Here is a 19,855-nt window from a genome sequence, read left to right as displayed (position 1 = left end):
AAAGAGTGGGCACAATTATTTATTGCAGCCATTTGGTGGCTCTCTTACTCTCTCTCGCTCTTTGTGTGTGCCTGTCTTCCTCTCTTTCTCTTGAAATCCATGGCTGAGCTTAACAGGCGCACAGCAAGGGCAGCAGCAGCAGCAGCCCTTTACTCGGAGAGAAGTGTGAATGGAACCCCTAAGAACAAAAAACAGCCTCAAGCAGAGAGCTGGACATTTCTTAGGTGTTTGTTTGCTTCGTGCCCCAGAAAGAGAGAGTGTGAGAGAATGAGAGTTTACTAAGCAGAGATAGAGAGAGGAGCGAGAGTACGAGAGAATTTAAGAGGTTGTTAAGCGAGAGATACTCAAGATATTAAGCAGCTACAGAAATTTGCGCTTACTTGAAAATCAGAGAAATAAAAATAAAAAAAAAATATAAAATTAAATTTCATTTGAAATCCGTTTAGGCAACGCTTCTCACATGCTCGCATAATCATATTTTCTCTGCTCCCTGCAACTCCCACAACTATGCTGGCTAGTGTTTGGCCGTACAATTTGATTATTTCATGTCCGGCAGCTATTTTAGATTTGATTTTCCATGCACATTTTCCAGTTCTCGCTCGTTGTGTTTGTGTTTTTTTTTCCCTTATCCCTGTGAGAGTGTTTTTCACATTTTAATTTAAATTAGTGCGGGAAGGGGGCCAGGGCTACTCAGGGCTGCTGCTGTACATTGGATGGATGTGGATGAGGCTGGGGATGGGTCTGACGCTGTCTGACAAGCGGTATGCCTGTTATGCTCGTAACTCGTTCAGACTCTGGACGAGCTTAACGCGCTGATGTATGCTAATGAGCCGGCATTGTACCCTCTGCTGACTCAGCTGCTGGACAGCAGTGGGAGTTAGCAGCAATAGAAGAGGAGCAGAAGCAGCAGGAGAAGAAGCTAGAGCTGTTGCTGCTGCTGCTGCTGCTGCTGCTGGCTGGGGTGTTTCCATAAATATGCATAATGCAATTAACAGCCAAATGTAATTGCAAGAAATAAGAAAAAATAAAAAATAAAACATGAAAATCAGGGAGATGGGAGAGAGAGAGAGAGCAGAAAGCAGAAAGCAGAGAGAAGTCGAGCATTAGCAGCTGACAAACCACCCGCATGACAGTACAGTACGGTCCTGTCCTGTCCTGTCCTCAACATCATCCAGTCATGTCACATCACGTCACAGCACAGATGGTGATGCATGACAGTCATGCAAGCTGCTGCTGGTGCGGCTGCTGCTGCTTCTACTTTCAGTTCGGTTCAGTTCGGTTCAGGCCATGGCTTTTGCATACGAGCTATGCCCGACTTTCCCAACCAACCTGTTCCCTCGCGCACATTTTAATTAGGCTATTAAACAATTGCAGGAACGCATGTTAGCCAACCAGTTTGTCTCTCTCTTTCTCTGTGTGTGTATGCATGTGTCGCTCCTCTCGCCCAGTTCCGCCTTAAGATCGAATCTCTGCCTGGCGAATCTGTGCCAAATTTCGCATAAACACTGCCAACAATTCAGAGCCGAAATACAAAACCCAGGCACTGGAAAACCAAGAGAACCGAATAACCGTTGCGTGCCTAGGCCCAGTCAGCAGCCTGCACTCCAACAGAGACTTTGTCTCCAGTCTCTAGTCTCTATATCTATCTGGGAGTCTGGCCTGCCACTTCGACTGCAACTGCAACTGCGACTGCGGCTGCGACTGCGACTACGACTGACTTTGGCTGGCTGATTGGGCGCGCGTTGTTTTGCATTTCCATTTCCATTTCCATGCCAAAGTCAGTACGGCCGAGTCTGCGTAATAAAATGCATTTTAATTTGGCTAAATGTTCAATTAAATTTAAACATGCGCAGTCTGCTGTTCGCATTTTGTGTGTTTGCTGTCGTTGCGTTGAGCTTTTCCGCACTGAAATCTCTGGCAAAGTGAATGTACAATCGGACGACCCTCCAAACGTACCCCATCCCCTTCGATGTTCGCAATATATGGGGGTGGATATACATAAATATAGTAAAGAGTATTGAAGTGGTATTTATATTCCCATTATTACTTTTCATAATTTCTTAAATCTATTTTAACTAATTTGTCAATTTTGATAATCCAAAAAGAAGTGTAATTAAATCCAGCTGCTTCGCTCACTATTATTTAGGGCTCGGTGAAGGTGATCTTGGTCTTGAGATTGGCTTTGCCAGATTTCAACTCGTCGAGTGCATGCTGCAGGGCAAGAATCACTAGTTTGTGTGATTGCTTCTCCGTTAGCTTGGTATGGAGGTGGCGTCCCTTGCCGTCGCCCTTGGAGGCAGTGGGCTTATCCGTTGGCCGTTTCTGCATACCCTTCCCCGCCTTGCCAGCTGCAATGTGCACTGACACAGCAGGGCGCTGACTCTGCAGGGAATCGTCCAGACCTGTGGATACCTTGCTGCGGGTGACCTTCATATCAGTGGGAACTTGTATGGTTTTGAAGGGCCTGTAGGCTTGTATTGTATCCATGGCCTCTGGAGCTTCCGATTCGCGGCGAAGGAACTCGCCAAAGTCCGTTTCGGCATCGCGCTGGGGTTCGTACTCAGTGACCAGGTCCACTTGGTTATGGTCCCACACACTCTGCATTTTGTCGAAGAAGATCTTGTTGGCAGTCTCCGTGTTCTTGTCCTTGTCCGACATCAACACGTCGGTGGACATGTCCATGTCCATGTCCTGGTCTGCATTGAACACATCTGTGGACTTGGAGGTGGATGTGGCGGCGTGTTCTCGGTGCCACAAACTCTGAATTTCATCCAGGTAGAGCTGGTTGGCACCCTTTTCAGGTACCGCCGACAGATTGGTTGGTTCCTGGGACAGTAGGACTACTGGCTCATTCTTCGAGTCAATAGGAACCCCCCGCTCGTCGATCCACTGGGTGTACACACTGAACTGTGATGCACCAGTAGCTTCGCCCAGTTCCTGATTCATGTACTCCTTGTAGACAGACGGATCAAGAGAGAAAGTGCTAGCCGCGAGCTCTAGATTCTCGCTTTTAGCTTTCTCTGCGGCCCGATTCATGCACTCGTCATAGACAGTTCGATCGGTGCTGCTATCCGCTTCCAATTGGGACTTATTGCTGCTAACATAATCCCTAAACAAGGCTTCTATTTCGGAAGCTGCGATGCGCTTTGTTTCCTGAATTGATTCCAAGAACTCCGCAAAGTCGGCTAGATCGTATGACTCACTGTTGTACCGCACCTCTAGGCCCGTATTCTCATCCTCTGCCCAATGACTCGTTGCCTCGTTGTTGATTCTTGCTTGTTTGCTTTCCTTTACGGCTTGGCTCATGCACTGCTCATAGACCGCTTTATCGGGCATCGATTGGTCCGCATTGCTGTCCCCTGCCAAAGGACTCTCTCCATCGTCGCCGATCCAACTCTCGTGGCACCAGCCAGCCTCGGAGACTGAGCAGCCAGCTATGATATCATCCACTGCCATACTAATGCACTGGTCGTAGTCATCCGTTGTTTCTGGTGCACTAGCAGTGTCCTTCTCCTCACTGAATCTTCTGCTAGTTCTCCGACGCATGTCATGATAAGCTTTTTTCGATTGATACGTCAGCGATGCAGCGCTCATGTCGCAAGCGCTTAAAGTCTTCCTACCAACTGAGCCTTCTGCCTGATTGTTCTCTTGCTGATCCATCATCAGCTTCTGCTCGTACTTCTGCAGCAGATCCCCCTGCTCAGTGGCCGAGTTGACGTCGAACTCCGAGTCCTGGCTGGCCAACTCCTCCTTGAATGTCGGTTCCCCGGTAACAATCGTACGGCACTCAGACTGCGATTGCGTCTTCCTGGCGTCCCTGTCCGCGCACACGAGACACGCCTGACTGAAGCGTCGATTCCGTTTAAGAGTTGCCTCCGACTTGGAGGCCAGACTGCGAGTGACACAGCAATTAACCATGCGCGCACATATCAGCATCGGGGGCGAACGAGACATCATGATGCTGCAGCAAATGGAAAAAAAAAATTTGTATTTTCAAAGAGAGAAATTTCGATATATGTATGTTCAAACTTGGGAACTTGGGATAATGGACTGACTGGAAACTAAAGCCTATGCCCCCAGGCAGGAACAAGACGGATCGGCCAGAGAGTGCTCCGTTGATCCGAAAGGCTTCAGAATACAGAGTGAATAAAATAAACACAATTTCCACTTAATTCATGATTATTTATTGCATTTGTTTTGATTGCCCCGTGTGCTCTGGCAGGATCTCCGCAGTTAAGTTGCACAGATTCCGTCAGAGCTCACGGGACACATGCTCTATGCCAATGCCATCCACAATATATTGCCCTCTGCTCGGTTACGATCGCCGACACGGATAGATGTTGCCCATCTTCCTGGCATACAGACTGGCAATGCAGATTGGGGGACGTTCCAGGCAGCGGCACTCGCTTGGACGCTCCGGTACGAGATCACTTCGTACGCACTCTGAGAAACTGGGAAACGGGCATTTGATCTTCTTGCATGGCTTCCAGGACGGGCAATTGGGCGGCACCAGTGGCGCCCTGCAGCAGGGCATCGCTATGCTGCTTAAGCCCTTGGTCTCCTTGTTCCTGTGACGTTTCACCTGCGGCGGAATGGCATCGGACCAGCGGCAAACTCGCTTCGGCACCAGGCGTGGACAACACTCCCACCAGGTGCGCTGGTAGGGGCGGAACTTGTCCGACGCCCGGTACAACAAAACGTCGAAGCGCTCATCGCACTTGGGACAGGATTTGGGCTGACTTTTCCACATGAGCTCCGTGGGGCACTTCGGGACGCTTCTCGGTGGTGTGTCCTTTGTCTGAACATCAGACATCTTTCTGAACTGGCCCATAAAGTACTCATGCTGCCTGCTGTAGGATCGAACTGGTGGATACATAGTACGGAAAATGGGCTCCCTGACCGGCTGACGTCTTGTCGTCCTGCTGGTGCAATCGATTGCAATAGCATGGTCAAGGGGACTCGTCTTCTTGACCACTGCGGATCGATGGAAGCATCTGCTGGCAGTGGACATCACTTTGAGCATCTGCGAGGCCAGATCCATCAGCATATTTGTCTGGATCTTTCAACTGGTACTCTGTGGATTTTTAATTAATTTTAAGGTGAATTTAAGCCGAAAGTTGTGTTTCAATTGGAATGAAACGGCACTGCCTGCCCCATTTCCCATAGAATGAAACAAAATCCTCTTGAATGGAAACATATTTAATAGTTTGGAGCAGCCGTGGAGAACCGGCCCCCATCTTCAGGTACAACTCAGTCACAGCACAATTTCCGTGCGGTAGTGTTGTGTTCAAGCTGTAGCTGAATGTTGGCAGCGGTAGGTGGCCAGGACTGCACCCATCAGAGACGATTTAGAAACAATTACGATAAAATTTGATGTGATCAAAGATCGCTGGATGCGGCTGACTCCGCGAGGGTCCCATGGTGTATCGGCTGCCCATTAGCAGAGTGGGCGACATCTGGGCCCGACTTCCCACCGAGATCTTGCCGGGAAAGAGAATCGGCGGCAACTTGCGTGAGGCTTCCAATATCTCGGACATCTGCACAGGTTGCGGCTTGGCTGTCACTGCTTCTGGAACCTGGACCGGCCCTGGCACTGGCACGGGCACGGGCAGCTTCTTATACCCCGCTGCACCCTTCGACTGCAACAGACTGCAGATGTAGGGCTGCCTAGGCTCCATCGCCGATCGCTGGCAGCCTGATATGGTTGGGGTCCACTGCGAGGTGAAGTCGAACTTCTTTGCTTTCGGCATCTGACGTGATGCCATCTGGTTGGACGCCGCGTCGTAGTGCTTTAAGTTGTCACATCGCTCAGCGGTCTTCGCGTGCGGAGACAGCACCTGGGCAGTGAACCGGGCCTTGTTCTGGATTTGATGGGACTGGGCCCTCGAGTGGTGAGCGATCAATTTGGTCAAGCGACCCGCACAGATGGAAGCCAGAATGGAGGTTCCCGCCATTATTGATTTTGGCTTTTCTCGGTCGCGAGTGTCAAGACTAAAACGAAGTACTTTATGGTATGTGAGAAATACGAACAAGTGATTTTGATGATGTGTAGTTTGATTCTGAACTGTATCTGGGAACGTGAATCAAAGCTCAATGCCAACTGGGATCTCTCAATAAAAGTAAAAAGGTGATACGATCGAAAAGTATTTATTATTTATTCACAAATGGAATGCACAAATTCTGTCTTCTGAAGCCCGCAACGGAAGCAATTCGGAAGAGTTCCATTGGTTGGCTGCAGAGAACAGAACCCAGTCCTGTCCAGTCACCGCCTCTTAGGGCTTCTTGCGCCGCAGTTCCTCTGCCAGAACTTTGCACAGGAACACGGTGTTCAGACAGGGATACTTCTTTCGAGGCTCGATCCTGGTCTTCTTCAGGTGCAACTTCCCCGGCGGACACTCCACCAAGGTGCGCTGCGTGTAGCAGCACGGCTGCTTGGGGCTCTGGGTCTGCCACCTCTTGCTGGTCTGATGGAGGGCCATGCGCAGAATTTTGCACTTTGCCTCCAGCTCGCGGTACTCGGCCATCAGCTGCTCGTACGGCAGTTGGTAACGAAACGCGCTCCCGGGTCTACCACAGCTGAGGCTGGAAGGCTGGCACTCGGCCTCCACAGGCACACCTGTCGGCTGCGGCAACTTTGCCATGAAGCGAGCTGATTGGTAGACCGATCGAAGCGCTAATAGCGGACTGAACTGCCTGACCTGCATAGCTCCGGAGGGTTCCCTTTCAGTGGTATGTTTTCCAATTTTGAATTTAGAAAAAACAGGGGGACTTTGAATGACGAACGGACTGCTAAATTCTGGAATGAGAACGAGGACAGTTGTGAAAGAAAAATCGAGGAATTTTTGTGTGCCAAAGCAGGAGCTCTGTAATTGGTCTTTATTTTGGGTTAAATTTTGGATTAGCAATGGAATCGGCAGCCTAGTACTTCTTGTGGCGATAGTACTCCCAGACGGAGCACATGGACGGGCGCTCCAGGCAGTTGCACTCGGTGGGTGGCGCCTCCGGCAACGGATCGATCAAGCACTCGGAGAAGCTGGGGTACTTGGTCAAACGCTTGCGGCACTTTCCCGGGCCCCGTGTTCCAACCTTGCAGCGGGTCGAACTGTAGACCTCCTTGCAGAAGGGCATGTTTATTTTCGGGCACGGCCCGCCCATCGACTTGGTGCAGCCCATCAGATTCAGCTTGGGCGCCCCAGCGTTGCAGGGTACCATTTTGCATACGGTTCGGGACTTGGGCTCCTTGCGCTTGCGCCGCTTGATATGCAGTGGCTTGAACACACACTTGGCCTTGCGCTTGCGACGCTTCAGCACACACTCGACCCAGGTGCGCTGGTACTTCCGCCGCAGCTTGTCGCCGGGCCGGTAGTACTTCAGATCTCTGGGCGGAAAGTCCATGGCACATGGATCCGCCAGGCACCTTTTTCGCTCAGTTATGAAGGAGCCGACACTGAACTCCGGATCGGTGCGGCACTTGAACTCGGTGCGGCGCAGGGACTGCCAGCAGGCGTCGGGCATCTTCGTGGTGTCGGGTACCTTCATTCGCTTGAGATCCTTTCGCACCGTCAGAGTGGGGTAGCTGTCCACGCAATCCTCGCACGAGTCGCCCCCGTACAGCGTGTCCATGGACCTCTTGACGCCGAGAGCCGAGAACAGCGGGCCTGGGCTCGGCTTGCACAAGACCTGCACCAACGATGGCGCCTTCCTCAGACTATTCTTAAGAAGATACATGCTCGTCAACCGCGTCGGACTAAATTCAGCCTATCAAATAACTAATTTTTAGAATTTTTATCAATCGAAAACGCTTGGAGAAAATTTATCTAGATTTTTCTCGAGAATTTTATGCCGGAATATATTTGAATTTTGGTCCGGACGCGTCGGGGCTGAGCCGAATACCGACTGATACTGAATTTAAAATGTTGTCGAGCCTGAAAGCTGCAGGCAAGGGCAATGCCTGATTTGCCTTCGAAAATTTATGATTTCGACACAAATTTTTGACGTCTGGAGTTGTTGGGGAAAATTTACTCTAAATATCGAATAATACTCTGGGAGAATTCTGTCATACCTACTAAAGGCTTCGATCCCACTAACTCTATGAAGAGAAATGTGCGCAAAACCTAACAGGTAATCCTCCTGGTTCAGTAAAATATCACAAAATCTGTTGTATATATAGAAATTAACTATAAAGGTAAAGGTATTTGTAATTTAGTTTATTTGTTTGGATTTTAATGGATTGCTAAAGCTCGTTAACGGTGGCAGCTACTTGGGCGAGTCCTTGCCTAGCGGCTCCTTTTGCGAAACTCAGCCCATTCGTCTCTGCGGCTCTGGCTGTTGTGTCGCTTGGTGCCTTTTGGCCGCCGCAGCTCCTCCCTGTTGCGAGAGGCCACCTCGTTCCAGCGATCGAGCTCCTCAAGCTCTTCGATGTTGCGAGGATCTGTGTCAGGCTTTGTTGGCTCTTCGTACTCTTTCTCTACCTCGTACTCGGGCCAAGTCCGTTCATAGACACGCTCACGGTAGCAGACAGGCCTGTAGTATTTCTCATCGTACCGGGCCTGGCGACTGATCTCCTGGGACTGGGTCGTTGTCTCCTCAGACTGGCTCCTCTGCATCCTAATCCTTTGGTTCACCAGCCCAGTGTGGTCAGACATCTGCATGACCCTCCCGAATCCCAGCACTCTTGATCCGAAAGCCAGGTTAAGTCCCGCAACTTTGGCCCTGACAGCTGCCAACGATGAATACATTCTGGGTGGCTTATAATTTAGATTAAAAAAAATGTGAAAATTCGAAAATAATAAAGCTAGAAAAACAATCCAAACGGTGCCGAAACTGATTTACTTATGATTTAAAACTAGATACAGATTGTTAGGGTATAAAAAATGCTTTGCAGCGTAGACTCCAGGACTACTAGATCCGTTCATATTTGATTAATTTCCATAGTCAGCGCTGGAGGCCATTTGCTGAGAAATAAAAGCGGTTAACGTGGCTAACAACAACTGATTCCCAATAGCTAATTAAAATGCAACTGTTGGGGGAATTGCTAATTTAATTATACGCAGTTTGGACTATGAACATTTTGTTATCCTGTATGACCAGATCGATGAACCCAGCCTGCCATTGCTCGCTATACAGCCAATCGCAAGCGCCGACTCCTCCTCTTTGGCCACTTGAGAGCGGAATGGGGGGCAATGGCGGTACGGGACCCACGTCAAGCGGTATGGACTGTTTTATGTGCTCGGTCGGTACTGGCAGACTTTGCAGTTCCTCCATGAAGTCTTTGGGCGATTGCCATGCCCCCGGACTGTGGCACCGCAACAAAGCCATATCGTAGAGGCGTTGTCGACATTGGTGGGACTGCATCTTGGGCTGCAGTCTGAGTATCGACTTGAGCATATTTATGAAGGCCAAAAATGTATTTAAGATTTTGGTTTTTGTTATTTGCTGAATTTTAAAATTTTGACAAACTTTTCCAAATTGAATTGCCATAGGAATCACTTATCCAACTGCAAGCAGTCGCATTCTGTGGCAGGCTTCGGAGCTGTTGGCTTCCTCTTGCACTCCGAGTAGCTGGGAAAGGGTGTCCGTTTCTTGGAGCATTGCTGCCTCTTGCGATTGCGCTTGCAGCTGGGTTCTGCCTTCTTCTGGGACTTTCCGCACGTTGATGCGTCGTCTCCGCAGCTATCTGCACCCTTGGCCAGCAGACGGCGGCACGTGAGAGCGCCCAGAGCAGGCAGCTTCCTGCTCAGATTTGCTCCACATATGTTCAACATTTTTTTGTAAGTCCCGCTGCCCCCTCCCTTCAATGAGTGAAATGTCAATGAGGCCGAGTTGGTGTTTATTCAGGCAAAAGTAAAAAAAAAATTTCTTAGTCTCAATCTCAGTCTCAAGGCCCGCTCAATGGCTGGTTAGTTTAGGGCTCTCCGCACTTCTTAACAGGGCCACGACCAAGGGCCAGGCGATGCCTCAGAGCGGCCCAGGTTTCGCACAAGGAGGGATTGTCCAAGCACTTGCACTCGGTAGGCGGTGCCTCAGGCAGCTCATCCTTCTTGCACTCGGAGAAGCTGGGGTACGGAGTACGGCGCTTCTTGCAGTCTGATAGCCCCTGAAATGCGGACTTGCAGGTGGGCGGAATGCGGGCTGGCTTGCAGCAGGGCATCGTTACGCGGGGACACTCGTCTTTTGTCGCCTTCTTCATGCACTCCATTGGGTTCTGCATCTTCGGGGCACCATCCCTGAGATTCACCTTGCGCTTGCGACGACAGGGCTTGGGGCGGACCATCGTCGAGTAGAGACACACCTTCTTGGGCTTGACCACCATGCGGGGGCACTCGTTCCAGGTGACCTGGTACTTGCGTTTCTCCTTGTCCGATATCCGATAGTATTTGACGTCGTACCGAACGGGAAGCTCGCAGACAATCGGCGGGCAACCCTCTACGTCCCACATCGACTTGAAGACGGCCTTCGGCTTGGGCAGATCCTTCGGCTCCTCCGGTTTCTTCGGCGTGACTCCACAGGGCTTCCGCAGGGATGGGGGTCCGCACCGAGTTTCCACCGGTACCGGTACACAGATGTCCGGCTTGCAGTCGTCATCCCCGAAGCTCCGCACTGGCAGACTCAGCGGCGTAGCACGCTGCACGCGCATTAAGCCACCCTTGGCTATCTGATGCGTCCTGTGCCTCAAAAGCCGGAACATTCTGGAACTCTATTGTAATTTTGTTTTATACAGCCGAAATAAAGAAATTTGATTGACTTTTTCCCAAAAATTCCGAAATTTTGTGTTATGGCTAGGCCGAGAGCGAGTTTGAGACTGTCGAATGGGGGCTGGGACCGAGCTCAGGAGACCAACGAAAAACTCAATAACTACTTTGATCAGTTGTGAATATTCGAAGGCAGAAAGCAATGCAGAATCAAATATTTTTGGCTATTAAGAAGGCCTTGACAAAGTGTTTTTATTTGCCAATGTTCTGAGGATGTAGAAATTTCAATTCAGTCTGGCTTGGGATTTCATTGGAGGCACATCGGTTTCGGTTTGGGTTGAATATTTACGGAATTTTCTCGAAATTTCTAAAAAAAAAAACAAACTTTCTGTCATTTCGGTTGTGTTTTGAAATCAAATAAAATGTCTTTGTGGCGCTGTGTGGGGGGCAGGACCAATGCGCATCATTGGATCAAGTACCTGGGCGTCGCTAAGAACCACCGTCTCTACTCAAAGGACGACAGGCCGACACCGATGTGCACCGAGGATGAATGTTCGAAGATCAGAGACTGCGAAAACACGAACTTCGTGAAGAGCGACAAGACACCGGCGAAGGGCAAGTTTCAGTTCCACCATCTGATCACGATGTCAAAAGAGTGCTGTCTCAATGATTGCATCGAGGCCTTTCCGCGCTTCGACGAGTGCCTGTACAAGGAGTCGGACAAGGCCAAGCGCAACTACCAGGTCACCTGGGTGGAGTGTCCACCCCTTGTGATCAAGCCCAAGAAGATCTGCTGCTACGAGTCGGGGAAGCGTCCGCCCGTTGCACGTCGCAAGCGCAAGGTGAAGGACGAGTGCGTCGAGGATAAGCCCTGCCCCACAGAGGGAGCATGCCCCAAGATAGCAAGTCCCGGCTGTAAGCCTGTCAGGGATCCCGTGCGCTGCCATATCGTACGCATCAAAACCGACTGCGTCAAGGTTAAGGCCCCCTATCCGGCCTACTCCGAGTGCCGACGCCCCAAGCCTCCTCGCAGGCACAGAGTTGAGTGCAATTGCAGGGACATTCCGCCCATGTGCGTGGTCTATGAGGCCAGGGCTAAGCTCGAGAGGCAGGGCAAAACGCCTGGAGATTGCCCGCCCGCAAGGAAATGATTCCGGTCAGCTGCTGTCAACCTTCAGCCCATACCAACGATGCCATCCAATGAGTCCGTAAAGCTAAACAAAGCTGCTAAACATAAATAAAAATATATTTAGCTGTTATATTTGAAAGTTTATCTTGATATATATCACATCACGATGGTCTGATATTTTGAAACGCTTTGTGCCTGAACAGCACTGTTCTCCTGGCACCTTTCCAGTCGACGCTGAACGACATCCATCTGCACGCTGCGTATAAATTTGTATCTTTTAGCAGGCCAGCCCACTTAGCCATGTAGATTCAAAACATATTCGTATGCACCGATACCCGGGGATGAGTATGCAAAGTGTCTTCCCAAAAGGAGAGGAGGCTGCGGTACTGCGTGCCATATTAAAGTCGCTTTATAGCAAATTACCAATTCAGATATACTCGTATGTACGATTACGGGTACACACAAATCAGTTATACTCGTATTCGTACTCGTACTCGTACCCGGCGCATCCATCAGCATATTCCGCCAGTCGTATAGTATAGTCGCATATGCAGGCCGTCACATTTATTCGGGTTCGAGTTTGATGTACCTTCCCCGTCTGCATAATCAAAAGGGAAGCAAACGGATGATCCCCAATGTCTCTATCTCTCTCTCTCTCTCTCTGTCTCTCTCTGTCTCCCTCTCTCCCCTCTCTCTCACTCTGTCTCTCTTTCTTTCTGAAGACAATCGAAATGAGACAAAGCCTGGGCCCTGACGGAGCGTTTCTACAGCTGCAGACATAATTGATGGATGGATCGGATCGGTTCGCTCGCTGTCTGCCCTGCCTGCCTGCCTCGCAGTTGTTGACAAAAATGTTCTGTAGCGAGTACGGATATGGAGTGGGGAGCATGATGGAGGAGCAAGTCGCATGTTGCATGGCCTTACCTCTCTCTCTGCCTAAATAATGATGTCGCATTATTTATGCCGCTGCTGATTTGCATAGGCAAATGCAGAAAGGTTAAGGCAGAGATGAGGACGGAGACGGCTGCCTTCAGGCAATGTGTGCGCTTTCTTTAATAAATGTTTAATTTATAATTGATTTTCTCCCCCCAGCCCCCACACACCCCACCGATATGTAGTGTGCGCCTTGGCTAAACCTCAAAAGTTCTAAACCCAACCCATATTCAGGGCCGAAACGAGCACAACAGAACGGAGCGGACCAGAGCAGAGCAGAGCGGAGTGAGGTGAAGTGAAGTGGAGGGAAGTTGAACCGCAAAAGGATTTTGCCCGCGCACGAAAACACTTAATTAATTCGCATAGACAGACAGATAGACAGAAGGGTGGACGACCGGTCGGGGTGGGGATAAAGTCCGCCCACCTAGTTGGTCAGACAGACACCCACACACACACACACTCTCCCGATGGCACACACACACACACACTCGCATAGAAATAATTAGAAATTAGAATGGAAAATGCTTGCCAGCCAAGTTGACGATAACAACGCCCTAGAAATGCCCGCCTCCTGCTGCCCACACACCCACCCACCCACACACCCTGCCCACTGAACCCAAGTGAACTTCCTTAGTGCCCAACCCCTTGAGTGGCAGGGAGAGAGGGTCAAAGGAGCATATTTAAAATGTAGCAATACAGGAGTATGATTTAAGCTACGTATATCCTACGTCCCCTTGGCCGACCACAGCCCAAGACGACAGGCAGGCAGCAGCAACCCGAATCGAAGTGGTTCCTGGGGTTGAAGGAGTTTCAATCTACTCGGTATCGCTGGAGATGGCAGTTGTGCTAATTACCAACTATCGATCAGGGTGCATAAATAGCAAAAGTGTGATTAGATAATTATCTATCTGATTATAATCAAATGGAGTCTTTTTTAATGTTTCTTTTTCATTTAGCAAACCCTCAGAAATATTTTTAAAACACCAAAAGATACTCGTGCCAACAGTTTCGAAGTTTTTCCCATCTCTAAGTACGTCTGAGCGGTAGGGAAAGAGGCAGAGAGGCAACTGGGCGTGGATTGAAGGAGCTTAATTTGCTGCTAATATCCGCTTACGTCTTTAGTTGCAGCAAAATTATAATATTTCGTGTGAGATAGTTTGCACGCACACACACTCACACCCCTTCGGCGGGCCACATAGATACTTTTGTATCTAATTTAAATTTCACAATTTTTGCTGGCAAAGAAAAACGCCAAAGATGCGGGAGAGGAAATGAGAGAAAAATGAGCTCGGGATCGGGCTCGGACTGGGGCTCTGGCTTGGCCGCCTTCTGCTTGAACTAATTTTTGTAGATGCCGCCCCGAATGGGTTTGGGGATTGTGGGATTGGAATCGGATCCAGTAGAATGGCATGGTATGGGTAGGTAGCCGGATTAAAGCCCGGCAAGTGGACACAGACATGGGCCAAGTGGCAGTGCCTGGCCCAAGCATAAGGGATGGCATGGCCCTTTTGCCTATCCGGCGGCTTTTCGCCGGTTACTGTTGCTGCTTAGCCAAATTATATTATGACTTGTTTAAAATTCAAATTTGGAAACACTAAAATCATGTTTTCGATGTCTGGCCACCCACCCAGCCTGGCCTTGCCTTGCCTTGCCCAAAGCCCAAAGTCCACCCCTGCTCACTCCCACTCCCATTTCCATTTCCATTCCCCTTCCCCACTCCTCTTCGTGGATAGTTTTTGGGCAAGGGTTTAAGTAGCACACGCGGCTGACAGTTCTGGGAAGGGGGCTCGGGGGGTGTCGTAGTTTGTACAGGGGGCGGTTCTGGTCAGAGGGGGTGGCTCTGTGTCTCTGCTAAGGATTTGCTTCTGCCTTCAACTGGCAACTTTTGCTGTCTGTCCGTCTGCTTGCCTCTCCTCCTATCTCTCCTCCTCGTCCTCGGCCATGGCCTCAGTCTCGGTCCCGGCTCAAGGCAATGTCCTTTGGTCGTGTACATACATATATACATACATATATATTTACGTCTCTCTGTGTGTGTGTGCGTGCGTGTGTGTTGCCAAAACATAGTTTCTAGTTGCCACATAAATTTTGCATGCCCCCATTTGTGTCCTCTGGCTTGCCCAACGCAAAATTTGCTTTTAAACAATTTTAATGATTTCATTAGTGGAACAACAAGCAGTTTAATGAGGAAAATTTTGAAATTGATTTTCCCTTAAAGCGATTACTAGGCGTAATCGAATATGGAAGAGTCAATTCGGATGCTACTTTTGGGGGACAGGAGATTGATATTGTCAATTTAAAAATGGATCACAGCAGAACTTTGTTTGGAACTGCTTTGCCAGAGTATACGCAAAATGTGGCAATTATTTTGCAATTAAATATTTACAAACTTTTATTGCATTTTCTGTGCATTTCTCTCATGCACTTTCAACAGAACTTTGTCCCAAGATAACTTGAATGGACGCGCCCCACCGCCCTTGCCACTTATCTAACATCATCTGGAGAGCTGAGACGCCATTTTGTCTTTCACACACACACACACATATGCGGAGAAACACAAGACATAATTAGATTGCATAATGTAAGTGTTGCCCAGCCCAGAGCCCTCCTCAGTGTGTCCCCCCCAGATCCTGGCAATTTCAATAAAATTTGTGCTAGCCATGGCAGGAGGCACAAGACGAGGGCTTAGCCCCCCAAAAAGCAGTCAAATGTCTCAGGACACAAGCCACAGCAACGTCTCGGGCCAACACACACACATGCAGACATACGCTCGCATAAGCCCATTCCACACCTCACATCCTGCTCTGCCTTAACCCTTATGACTGGTTGTGTGTGTGTGTGTGTGAGGTTTTCTGGCCAAGGCAATGGCCTTTCGAAATTTTCGAATTTACGTAAATTTAACTTTCTTGAAATACACTTAACTGTAAAATTAATTATAAAAGGCAATTGTGTATGCCAGTGTATGTGTGCCCACACATACACACATATGTACATGTGCGGGGGGCTTTATAGTGTCCCCCCATTCCGTCCATTTCCCCACTTAAGTTTGTCTTAGTCTCTGGCCGAAAAGGTGTTGGCATGGAATTTGCATAACCAACGAAACGTCAATGTCTTGGGCCAGAAGGAGAGAGCAATAGAGAGAGACAGAGAGAGAGAGAGAGAGAGAGGCATGTATGTGAGCATGTACAGTTGCGCCCATCGACATTTGCATACACACATGGAACATGGAACACTGAACACTGGTCTGGGGAAAACACACTAATTAAATGTTGAAGGCAGTTTATATTGAGATGCCTCCCCCTTTGCCTGGCCAGCGGGCAGACAAGGGCCAAAAGCAGGTGTTGGCCTGTGTGTGTGTGTGTGCATTATATAGACCCGAACCCCAACTCCAAGCACAAATACAGCACCTGCATATACATCTGTACATACATATGAATATGTATTTGGAGGGAAATGTCTGTGTGTCGTAAGAAAATCTATAGCCCACGGTGCTCGAAACCCAAGCCACAAACTCGAATGTCTTCATTTTGCACATCAAACCAAATGCAGCCGCAGTAGCAGCAGCAGCAGCAGCAGATCCCAACCATTACCCATTTCTATCCTATATGTAAACACATATGTATGTATGTATGTACATATGTATGCATATATGTATATAGAAATCTGTGTATATTTGCTGAGGATTTCTAATTACATTCGGCATCATTCGGACTTGTCTTTAGTGCCCCACGGGAATTTGTAAACGGAACTGAACGGAATGAATGGGAGTGGGGTGGGGGACGTCGCACTTGGGGAAGTCCAAAGCCGCATGTAAAACATTTCAATGTCGATAAATTATAATGTCTCTATGGAAATTTGGAAGAAGGGGAAGGAGGGGGAGGCTGTGTTCATAAATCGAAAGATGAAAAGATCTTAGATGATTTCAAGATACTCTCCAGAAGTTGCCTCGCAGGTGCCTTTGCTTATGTTTTTATTTGGACTGGACTTGGACTAATTGCACATTAAGCAATGGCAATTACCAGTCCGACAGTTGGGTTAGTGTCAGGCCGCTAAAACCTAACCAGCCCGAGCATGCCGAGCATTTTACATGGGCCGGCTCCCTGTCTCCTCCCCACATGCCTGCCACATGCCAACTGCCACCTGCCCTGGTTTACACACGCAGACATTTTTAATTAAACGTAAAATTCTGCTCTATTGATTAGTTGCCAAGAACTGTACTCTTCGCCGCCGTGGTGGTCGCAGGGGGTACGAGGATATGTGGGGGCAGGCATGTGCAACCTTTGTTATTGCCAACGCATTAGTGTTAGCGCGCCAGCAAAGTCGCGGATGGTGAAGAGGAATGGGTGTTTGCCTGACACGCAAACCAAGAGCGCCACAGGGAGGGGCAAGGAGCTGCTGTCATTGTTCAACTGGCAGGCCACAAGAGGGCCCAGGGCACAGAGGGCGGTGTAGACGCGAGTTTTGGTTGCCAGTTTGGCGTCTTTTTAACACAATGACAGTTAATTAGATTGTATAAGGGATATGGATAGGGTTATACCTGTAGGTGATAGGGTTGGGATAGCGAAAAAAATATGCAACGGGAAATAAAGTATTAGAAAGTTGTCTAATTGACTGGGTTTCTGTTGTATATGTAAATACATTATAGATAGCAACGATCGATATTATCGATAATATAGGTAGCATTGTGATTCAGCTCTGTCTCCTCGTTAACCTTTCAAATTGCTGGTTTAGATTGATGAAAATTGCATCATTTATAAACCGCAGCAGTCTAACCGCAAGACATTCTTCTGTGGGCCATGCATATCAGATTGTCATTGGGGCAAATAAAATTGGTAACTCTCGTATATATAAAACGCACTTTGTGTGCCTTTCTTGCCTTGCCCTCATCACTCTTCTATCAAGTGTACCACGATGCCCTCTGCAGGGGAACTAATGACCAACGCCTAAGCTGAAATATTGATCAATAAATTGCTGCAACAAAAATAGCTTAAGCAACAGACGAGTGCGAGTGTGTCTGTGGCTGGCAGTAGCTGCAGTTAGTACGTGGGTTAAAGGACACCCCCAAAATATACACACAAAATACACGAAATGAAACGCATTTCTCACACACACACACACACACACACACACACACACACACGAGCAGAAGCCAAACGAACCGAAAATATTTCGGATTCATGACAAATGCATAAGATTTCAACAATACGAAGGGGAGGCAGAGGCAGAGGCGAATTCGAAGGCGACCTCTGTGAGGGTTTGGAGACAGGCCGTAGGAGGCCGGGGGAGGCCTTGTTACATGTAACCCCAAAGCAGTTAAGTGCAATAAATACCAACAAGCAGACACACACACATGAAACTGCATGGCTGCACACACTGCAATGCATTGCAGCCCACACTGACACAAACACAATCAAATAAATTACATAGCATTTAATAATTCATGCAAAAAACGGTCCGAAACAAATGGCAAAGTGGAGGGTCCTCAGCCATCCCTTACCTTAGCCCATTCCCAGCCCCTCTCCGACTTCTGCTGCTGCTGCTGCGCCAGTCCAACTGTGTGCGGTTGTGTGTGTGTGTGTTTTAAGACTTGATAATTTCAAAAATCAACAGGATATATGTGTGCATAACTTCAAAATGCATTTTGACCACAAAAATTGCCTGTAGACGGTGGAACGATGAGTGGGTGGGTCAAGTTGGTTAGGGCGAATTTGTTGCTTGGATTGGATGTCTTTGTCCTTGTCTTCCCCTATCGGTTGTCTCGTTCTGGATTGCTGTATTGCCTTCTCTCTGCATATCGCTCACATGCCATTGCACTCAATTAAAATCCTTTTGTCAGGGTCTGCTCTCTCTCTCTTTCTCTCTTTCTTTTCTTCTATCTCTCTGTGTATGGCTTTCTCTTGCTATCTTGCTTTCTCTCTATCTTTGTCTCTCTCTCTCTCTCGCACACACATCGAAGTGTATGTGTTAAGTTTTCGTAGCCATTTTTGTTATTTTGTAGTTTTAGTTTAAATATTTGATGGCCTGCATATTGATTGGTGCTCGGTGCAACGTGGCGCATGAGTAATAAGTTTTTTCTTTTCCCATGTACAGCAGATGTGGGGGAAAAATGTATTTACTTTGATAACGGTCTGATTGGATTGCTTAAGTGAGCTAAATTATGAGAGTTCTCTGTTCTCTCTTTCTTTCTCCATCTGTCGTTCCTTCTCTACTGTACGAAGCCCAAAGGCACAAGTACCTCATGGCGTCGAAGAGTGGCCTAAAAGCCGACACGGCTAAAGCTCTTACACACACACACACACACATCCACCCAACGAACAGCACTAATCAAGAAATCCAAAAGGAATGGCATATTTCCAGGGCGATTATATTTGCCGTCCAGACAACCTGACACCCACTGAAAGCGAGAGACAGAGAGCAACGTGAAGAGCATGGCAGGGCAGCACAGGGCAAGGCAGGGCAGGGCAGGGGACAGCTCTCCGCCAGACATGGCCGCCATTGTTGAGCTTAAGGTTTGCGCCTAAACGTAGGCAGCAATTGCAATCGCACTCCTGCAGAGCCGGCCCTAATGTATGCTACAAATCTCGCCAAAGCAACGCATTTTGTAGCCATTTAAGCTACTTGCATAATGTAGGCGCACATCCAAAAGAAAACCCACTCGCTGGAGGTGGACTGAGATACAGAGAGGTAGAGTGAGAGAGGGAGAGAGAGGGGGGAGCAGACTCATGTGTCTGACTCTGTGTTAATGTCCTCGTGTGGCTGTGGGTGTGTGGCATTGACCAAGTGCACGAGTGGGGAGTGGCTTATGGGGGCTGTGGGGGTGGACCAAGCAGAAGCAGGGCCAGGGTTGCAGCCTGGACGACGTCGTCGTCAAATGAATCTCATTTGCATTTAAATTAGGAATGAAGCTCGATTTGTTGTTGTTAGAGCTACTGCTGAGGCCAGACCCAGACCCAGGCCCAGAGCCAGAGCCAGTGCAACTTCTAACGTTACCGTTGCTCTAGATGTGGTGTGGGCGGGTGGGGACGGGGTGCAAGGGTGCATGGGTGTGGGGCACAATTTTTAATGAAGACAGCGCAGCTACTTAGGCACCGGACCGGCACCCATG

General features: G+C 48.8%; 7 protein-coding genes across 10 annotated transcripts in view; 2 read left to right on the top strand and 5 right to left on the bottom strand.

Moving 5' to 3' along the window:
• The window catches only part of LOC111080135 (alpha-protein kinase 1), a 66,521-nt gene that overhangs the window by 30,182 nt on the left and 16,484 nt on the right, over positions 1–19,855 (top strand). The gene's annotated exons all lie outside the window — the stretch shown is intronic.
• Positions 4,172–5,137, bottom strand: LOC111080138. The gene has a single exon (XM_022375598.2). It carries the CDS (start codon positions 5,045–5,047, stop codon positions 4,316–4,318), a length of 732 nt encoding a protein of 243 aa, XP_022231290.1. The 5' UTR covers positions 5,048–5,137; the 3' UTR covers positions 4,172–4,315.
• Positions 5,184–6,078, bottom strand: LOC111080142. The gene has a single exon (XM_022375601.2). It carries the CDS (start codon positions 5,952–5,954, stop codon positions 5,349–5,351), a length of 606 nt encoding a protein of 201 aa, XP_022231293.2. The 5' UTR covers positions 5,955–6,078; the 3' UTR covers positions 5,184–5,348.
• On the bottom strand, positions 6,840–7,915 carry LOC111080136. Its single transcript, XM_022375596.2, has one exon. The coding sequence runs from the start codon at positions 7,726–7,728 to the stop codon at positions 6,919–6,921; it is 810 nt and encodes a 269-aa protein (XP_022231288.2). The 5' UTR covers positions 7,729–7,915; the 3' UTR covers positions 6,840–6,918.
• LOC111080143 lies at positions 8,187–8,829 on the bottom strand. The gene has a single exon (XM_022375602.2). It carries the CDS (start codon positions 8,736–8,738, stop codon positions 8,277–8,279), a length of 462 nt encoding a protein of 153 aa, XP_022231294.2. The 5' UTR covers positions 8,739–8,829; the 3' UTR covers positions 8,187–8,276.
• Positions 9,813–10,809, bottom strand: LOC111080137. The gene has a single exon (XM_022375597.2). The coding sequence runs from the start codon at positions 10,685–10,687 to the stop codon at positions 9,905–9,907; it is 783 nt and encodes a 260-aa protein (XP_022231289.1). The 5' UTR covers positions 10,688–10,809; the 3' UTR covers positions 9,813–9,904.
• On the top strand, positions 10,994–11,950 carry LOC111080140. Its single transcript, XM_022375600.2, has one exon. It carries the CDS (start codon positions 11,114–11,116, stop codon positions 11,840–11,842), a length of 729 nt encoding a protein of 242 aa, XP_022231292.1. The 5' UTR covers positions 10,994–11,113; the 3' UTR covers positions 11,843–11,950.

Source organism: Drosophila obscura, unplaced genomic scaffold, assembly GCF_018151105.1.
Source record: "Drosophila obscura isolate BZ-5 IFL unplaced genomic scaffold, ASM1815110v1 contig_17, whole genome shotgun sequence".
In the NCBI taxonomy this organism is placed as follows: Eukaryota; Metazoa; Arthropoda; class Insecta; order Diptera; family Drosophilidae; genus Drosophila; species Drosophila obscura.
This window is presented reverse-complemented; position numbering and strand designations above follow the sequence as displayed.